We start from the raw sequence: 7,604 nt of genomic DNA on the forward strand, positions 1-7,604 counted from the left end.
GCCTCGTACCTGCCTACTGTCGTACAGTGTGGAGCCGAAAATGGCAAGAAGGAATTCACGCATAAACCGACTCGTCATCACGCTGCTGCTTCTCCGTGACGGCTAGACAGAGAGGCCTTGCAGAAAACAGCTCGACCAAACGCAACCAACTCCGTCCCAATCAATCATGGCGCTGCCACCAGTTTCGGAATGGAATGCCAGGCAGGAGACCCCGTCCGTCCGTCCCGGTCCCACCCCGCAGAGCCGCCGGCCACGTCGTCGGCCGCACGCTGGAAAAGCCGGTCCACGTCGGCCACGTGCTCGCGAAAGGAGAGGGGAAAAAAAGGAGGTCGCGAGGAACATCTGTGCTTTTCCTCCGCTGCCCTCCCCTGTCCCTATGCTCTCCCTCTCGGCGCAATCCATCCATTATTCTCTAGCTTATTATTATTCCCCACTCCTCTCTCCTCGCTCTCTCCTTCCCTCCCCTACTCGCTGCTGCCTGCTGCGGAGGCCGCCGCCGCCGGAGAGGAGTGAGAGAGGTGGGCCGCCGGAGAGGAGTGGGGGATCCGCGCCTCCTGCCTCGGCTGCGCGGCGGGCGCGCCTCATGCGGTGGTCCTGCGCTCGGCTCCGTGGGGGCGGGGGTGCTCCTGGAGGAGACGCGCTGGTTCGGCGTGGATGGATGCTTCGCTGGTATTTCTAGATTGGTGTTATTTGACGGGATTTGGCGGAGGAGCTGGGCTTCGTCGGGTCGCAGGGTATCGGCGCCGATTTGGTGGTTTCGTGGAAGGGGAGGTGGGTGTGTGGTGCTCCCCGAGGCCGATCTGGTGGCGCTCGTGCGGGGGAGCGAGCTGATTTCACGCGATTCGGAGGAAGGGCGGCGGGATCTTCGGGAAGCTCTTGTTACGAGGCGGTGGTAGCCCATGGGGCTCGCGCCGCCGGAGCTGGGGCAGTTCGACGGCTGGGAGAGCTCGGGCGAGGAGGAGCGGGAGAGGTGGGGATGGTGCCGCCGCAGCAGCAGGCGCGGCCGCCGCCTGCCCCGGAAGGGCGGTGGGGAGGACGCCAGCGTCGCCACCGGGTGCTGCATCCGGCTGTGGCCCATGGGGAACTGCCCGCCGCAGCCGCGCTCCAAGGTCGACACATCCACCAGCAGCGCCAGCACGCACGGCGGTAATGTTCCTTTCGCAGTGTCGCCTTGCCATATTTTGCGGTTGATGCAATGCATGCCCTGGTTGGTCGTGGCCTAGTAGTTTGTTAGGTTGTTAATGCAGATGATGTGTGCCTCCCTCACAGTTTTGCTTTGGATGCTCAGATTCAGATTCCATGTAACGGATGCCGTACTTGGTTGTCGGTTATAGTTCGTTAGACTGTTATAACTCTTGCGAACGTGCGCCGCCCGTCACGTGTCGTTTTGGATGTTTCGGTTTGATTAATGTGTGTCGCAGTTGGTCCGCAGTTACAGTTCATTAGATTGTTATAATGCTGAGGATGTGTGTGTTTTGTTGTGGTGGTTAAATTGCCGGGGAGCTGAGTGAACTACATGTGAGTACAGCTTGGCACAAAAATCTTTGGCCGTTGCAATGTTGTCGAGAAATGAATGTACAAATGTACTAGTAATTAGTATGACAAGCCGACAAAGCATATAAATTGTGAAATAGTTGGCGAATTCTAGTATTCTATCGCACATTGAGCACCGCATTTCTAGCTGTGCTGTTAATGCTGATGACGTTTTGCTGCGCTCACAGTTTCGTTTTGGATGTTTCGGTTTGATTAATGCATGCCGTAGTTGGTCATCGGTTACAGTTTGTTAGATTGTTATAATGCTGTGGATGTGTCTGTTTTGGCGGTTAAATTGCTGGAGAGTTGAGTGAACTATGTGTGAGTGCAGCTGGGCACAATAATCTTTGGTCGTAGCCACGTCGTCGAGCAATGAATGTAGAAATGTCCCAGTAGTATGACAAGCCGACAAAACACGTTAATCGGAAGGTAGTTGGCAAATTTTACCAAACATTGAGCACCGTATTTCTAGCTGAGATGCAGGTGTCGTAATCACCTAATTAATTAATGTTAAATTGGAGGATGGAATTCTGGAAGTGTACTTGTGGGACCAGTGGCATGAGTGCTTTCATGAGTATCTATTTTTAGAATAGCATGTTACGTTGTTGCTTCACACAGGTCGCACTAAATCCTGTAACAATTTAATGAGAATGATGCACAAGCAATCACAATGGATGGTGATAACTTGATAATGTTAGACTCCGCTACCTGATTCCGATTTTGATGATGTCATCTCCTGTGTGATGTTTAAAATAGTAACCGCTTTCTCAATTCATATTCATCAAGACTTTTTGCTTCATCCATAGATGGAAATGTATAATTCAGAATATGTGAGAGATCAAGCTAGCTGCTTTATGAAGCCCTTTTGGTTTAGCTAGTGGCAACTACTATATCTTACAAACAATATGTGGTTAAATCTCAGATAGATAATTTAGGCCTACTTTTGCATCTTTATGTTGTGCTGTGAAATCTAGTTAGTTATGTTGGCCAGTACTAATTCTGTTACAATGTTTATCATATGGGCCTAATGGTCCTCTTTATGTAGTTTGTAATCTAAAATAGGCAGGAACAGTGGTTTTGGGAAGTAACAACTCTAATACCAAACAGTCCTTAGTTGATTCTTCTCCATTTGCTAGCTAATTATTTCAGAATTTTAGGCATGAAGAAATAACATATTAACATGATACCGAGTGATATGTGGAGAATTGAGTCTAGCCAGGTGCTTAATTTTCCTCTAATTCGAGGATATATGCCTTGTGTTTGTAGTTATGCCTTGGAACTAAAATCATGAGCTAAAGCATGATGTAAAGATATGAGAAAGGGCTCCAGTTGGCATATGGGTCTGTAATTTCTGTCATGTTTATTAACTCATAAACTTTATAACTTCCTTTGTCAGGTGCTTGCAGTGAATTCCTTCTCCCCTTCTCCTTCAGAGAAGCCTATTTCTATGTCTTCTTTCCGAGATTTGTAAAAGAAAAAAAAGGGTAGACTATTCACCTTGAAGGGGAAGCCTATTTCTGTTTCTTCTTTTGGAAATTTCTGATTAAATGGTTTCCTATTCAACTAGATATTTATTTAGGAGAGATGTTTCCTGATCCTTGAAAGGTACCACCAGGTATATGCACTCCACGATACCGGCAACTGATATGTGAAATGGCATTCTGGTGTGAGCGTATTGTAAACAAGATTAAGTTGGTAATTAGTAACCTCTCCAAGTCCAACACTGCCATTCTTTGTCAAACAGTCACCTGAAGCATTTCTGTTGAGCCTCTCCTAGTGCATCTATGCTCTGAATCCCCACCTACATCCTTGCATTACCACTTGCTCCTTCAAGCTGGCAGAAATTGTAACCACATCAACTTGCAAGGTCGTTTGTTTGTGCCTGCCAGCCTTTTGTAATTTGCTCTTCTGTAATGCCGTGATAGAAATATGTAGGTTTACTTCGGTTACTTAGAGTAGATTTGTGGCCTTGCGGGTATACATTTCTACCAGTACCTCTTGCTCTAGACATCAGATTATATTTGATGAACAGATCTTGTGAGTCCCAAGCACCAAGACATCTCTTAGGGAGTTTGGTATTGTTATATGATTTGATTGTATTTAGTATGTGTTTGTGTATGCCCCCATACTTAAAATTTCATTTTGCTGTCCTTCCGGGATACCTCAGACTTAGCTGTGTGGATTGAAATTATTTTTATTCTTATTGTTACCTTGGGGACATTCTTGTCTTATTATGGTATACTAAAACTGTTATTCATTGCATGGAACAGGAGAAAAGTCAGCAGAAAATGGTAGCAGGAACCAACCTGTTGTGTCAGTAGTCTCAGGCTCGACATCTACTAGTAATGCTGAGAGCAGTTCATCAGCATCTAAAGCTGGAGAGGATATAAAGGTTTCCTCTAAGTTGCGCAAGTTTGGATTCAGTGATCTAAAATGCGCCACACGGAACTTCCGACCCGAGAGTCTTCTCGGTGAAGGGGGTTTTGGATGTGTGTTTAAAGGGTGGATCGAAGAGAATGGAACTGCACCTGTGAAACCTGGTACAGGTCTTACAGTTGCTGTCAAGACACTCAATCATGATGGTCTTCAAGGGCACAAAGAATGGGTGGTATGTCCTTTTGTTACTTCAAGCTATGTTTATTTTGATCTTCACTATCCAATTTATTAGGTTTCCTAATGATTCTCCCCCATATTCTATTTGCAGGCAGAAGTTGATTTCCTTGGTAACCTTCACCATCCCAATTTGGTCAAATTAATTGGATATTGTGTTGAAGATGACCAAAGATTGCTGGTATATGAATTTATGCCGCGTGGAAGTTTGGATAATCATCTATTCAGAAGTATGTACTGACCAGTTCTCAATCCCTTGAAGCTTTAAAATTTTCAGAGCCTTTGTCCCGTTTTGTTCATCAGTTTTTCTTTCGAGGAAAACATGTTCGAAAGTGTTTGCCCATTGCATCACTCAGTTGGAAAATATTAATTATTTCATGGAAATTTGACGCTTACATAAATTTCTATGCATATATAGGGTCTCTTCCTCTCCCATGGTCCATCAGAATGAAAGTTGCTCTTGGGGCAGCACAGGGACTTTCCTTCCTTCATGAGGAAGCAGAAAGACCAGTCATTTATCGTGATTTTAAAACATCTAATATACTGCTAGATTCGGTAAGTACCGAATCCTTTCATGCACATCACATGACTCACATAGTTGCATCCTGTTCATACGTGTACATGTTGCTCTTGCAGGAATACAATGCAAAGCTCTCAGATTTTGGGCTTGCCAAAGATGGTCCTGTAGGTGACAAGACTCATGTGTCTACTCGAGTAATGGGAACCTATGGTTATGCAGCTCCAGAGTATGTCATGACAGGTAAGTGCTTCATCAGACATAACTTGCCAGCTCTGGAAGAGTGAAAGATACTTACAGAAACAAGTTGGCTAGATTTGGAGTACTTGCGTAGGTTACTATGCATCATATGGTTGTTGTTATTGACGTAGTTAAAGATATGAAATGATGCTTGTTGGATAGTGGTAAATGCATTTATACAGGCATACAGTTTGATCAATTTCTTTGTATTATACAGAAGTAACAGAACTTTAACTATTGAATTGCAAAAACGACTTATATTTAGATACAGAGGGAGTAGTAGTGTTGGCTTTGTTGGGTGTAATTAATTTGAGTGCATCTCCATTCATGCAAGAAACCCTTGATGTACCCATGTATAAATGATTGCCTGGAAAAAATAATATGCGCTAATCTACTAAAAATTAACTATTTTGCTAATGCAGATCTCAGTGTCTTCTTAGTTTAAAGACAGTGTTGGTACTTGATACTGCAATGCCGCTTGGTTACATTGTTCAATTAAAGTTTATTTTTTGAGATAGATGTCTTTTCCTTATAGTGGTCAGTTATACGTTGTTCTAATGTTACTTGCTCTTTGATGCATATTTTCCCATTTTTTCAGGCCATTTGACATCAAAGAGTGACGTCTATAGCTTTGGTGTGGTGCTGCTTGAGATGATGTCGGGACGAAGGTCAATGGACAAGAACCGCCCAAATGGCGAGCACAACCTTGTGGAGTGGGCGCGCCCCCTCCTAGGGGAGAGACAACGGTTCTACAAGTTAGTCGACCCTCGCCTGGAGGGGAATTTCTCGGTCAAAGGTGCCCAGAAGGCTGCACAATTGGCACGCGCATGCCTGAGCCGGGACCCCAAAGCCCGGCCTCTGATGAGCCAAGTGGTTGAAGCTCTGAAGCCACTGCTTAACCTCAAGGACATGGCCAGCTCCTCGTACTTCTACCAGACGATGCAAGCCGAGAGGATGGCGCATTCGAGCAGCATGAACGGCAGGAACAGCCACAGCCTCAAGGTGCACGGCTCTTTTGCCCGCGCAAACGGGCAGCAGCCGATGAGGAGCATGTCTGATGGCCCGCGCGCGTCCCCGTTTCGCTACTCACCGAAGCCGAACGTGAAATAACAACCAAAGCTGTGCGTCGCGTCGTAGTCCTGGTCGAACCTAGAGTCTCTCAGGATCATTCTGGGGGTGGGGTGGAACTTGGTGGTCGGGGCGGGTGAACATTGTTGTGCGACCTGAATTGATGTGTGTCTGTCTGTCGTGTAGATTTGACATGTGAAGAAGATATAGGTGGAAAAAAGAAGATGTAGGCGCTGAGATCTCTCTCTCTCTCTCTCTCTCTCTCTCTCGTGGATGCTTTGCGTTGAAGGTTGGTTAATCTCAACTGGGTGCTGCTTTACATCTTTTGGGTGAGGAGTCATGTTTCCTCTTGCTGGACGCTTACAGGCGCTGCAGTCTGCGAGCACATGAGCTCGATGCCGTTTCCTCGCTTGCTTGTTGCGTACAGAGAGAGAGATGTGAATAGGATAAGACCTCTTTTATCTTGCTCTTGCACTTGCAACAAGCAAAGCACCTCCTCAGAAGGAGGCAACCTCCTACAGGAAGAGAAAATGGCTATCCATTGTACCGTGGTGGTTGGGCTCGTCTCCTAGCACCCATTTTAGACGCCGGAGGACGGCTAGGTAGAGATGGACGGCGAAACTGACTGAACGTTCCTCCCTGATTAGCCGGTTGGTTCTATCGTTGCACGGCTCCATCGCTTTCTTTCTTCTTTCATATCTGTCTGCCCTGCCCAAAACGAATGATTGATAAGATGGAGAGAAGCGGCATTTTTCGATGAACTGCCGTGGTACGGTGGTAAGGTTGCAGTTGCTAGTGGTGGCAAAGTCTTCCAAGCCCGTTCCCATGGAATTGCGCGGACGGTGCCGTTCTGCACATTCGGCGTCAGCATCGATGTTAGCTACAGATTTGGCATACACATTTTTTTTGTCAGTGCCATTGAGTTACTCCCTACTTTTCGGTTTATAGGTTCCAGCTACTTGTTCTACCTTTTTTTTTTAAAATACAGCCCTTGAAGGCATGCATTCATTCAGCAAACGTACGAGCCTGAGTGCATGATGGCGCTCAAGAACTTAGGGATTAGAGAAACTCTAGCACACCCCGCATTCCACCCTGACCCGTAAAATAACCGTTAAAATGCGGGTTGGGACGGAAAAATCAGCCAGATCAGACCCCGCATCCCGCCCGGGCCCGTAAAATAACCGTCAAAATGCGGGTCGGGGCGGAAAAATCAGCCCGATCAGACCCCGTATCCCGTCCCGGTCCGTAAAAAAATTTAGGGGGCGCGGCAAAATCCCGAGCCCAACCCGGGAAAACGCGGGTTTCCCCCTCGCGGCTGCGGTGCCCTGCATATATGCGGAAGCGGTTGGTCGGGGACATTTCATCCCGCGCTTTCTCCCACCAACCACCTCTCCTCTCCCCCCTCGCGTCGCCGCCGGCCGCCGCCCAAGATTCCGGCGATAGCAGCCGGCAGGAGCACACCGGAAGGCCGCCACGCACACGAGGCCTCCCCTCCCTCCCCCTTTGCGTTGGCGGGCCGCCGGATTTGCAGATCTGCGGCACTTCATCGCGGGCCGCCGGATTTGTCTTTTTTCTGGCTGCCGGTTGCTGCCCGAGGCAATGGAGTGGTCGGGGAGCCTCTCCTGCAGCCCTGGCC

At 47.5% G+C, this 7,604-nt stretch overlaps 1 protein-coding gene across 1 annotated transcript; it reads left to right on the forward strand.

Annotated features, from left to right (window-relative positions):
* Window positions 1–383: 383 nt before the first annotated feature.
* LOC123452999 (serine/threonine-protein kinase PBL34-like) lies at window positions 384–6,294 on the forward strand. The gene is made up of 6 exons (XM_045129755.1): window positions 384–1,146; window positions 3,804–4,141; window positions 4,238–4,373; window positions 4,562–4,698; window positions 4,780–4,903; window positions 5,499–6,294. Exons 1-6 carry the CDS (start codon window positions 900–902, stop codon window positions 6,008–6,010), a joined length of 1,494 nt encoding a protein of 497 aa, XP_044985690.1. The 5' UTR covers window positions 384–899; the 3' UTR covers window positions 6,011–6,294.
* Window positions 6,295–7,604: the final 1,310 nt, after the last annotated feature.

This window comes from Hordeum vulgare, chromosome 5H (assembly GCF_904849725.1).
Source record: "Hordeum vulgare subsp. vulgare chromosome 5H, MorexV3_pseudomolecules_assembly, whole genome shotgun sequence".
In the NCBI taxonomy this organism is placed as follows: Eukaryota; Viridiplantae; Streptophyta; class Magnoliopsida; order Poales; family Poaceae; genus Hordeum; species Hordeum vulgare.

Coding starts and splice junctions, on each gene's coding strand:
- LOC123452999 (XM_045129755.1), top strand. CDS start 900: ATGGGGCTCGCGCCGCCGGAGCTGGGGCAGTTCGACGGCTGGGAGAGC. Junction 1,147..3,803: donor CAGCGCCAGCACGCACGGCG/GTAATGTTCCTT, acceptor TGCATGGAACAG/GAGAAAAGTCAGCAGAAAAT. Junction 4,374..4,561: donor GGATAATCATCTATTCAGAA/GTATGTACTGAC, acceptor ATGCATATATAG/GGTCTCTTCCTCTCCCATGG.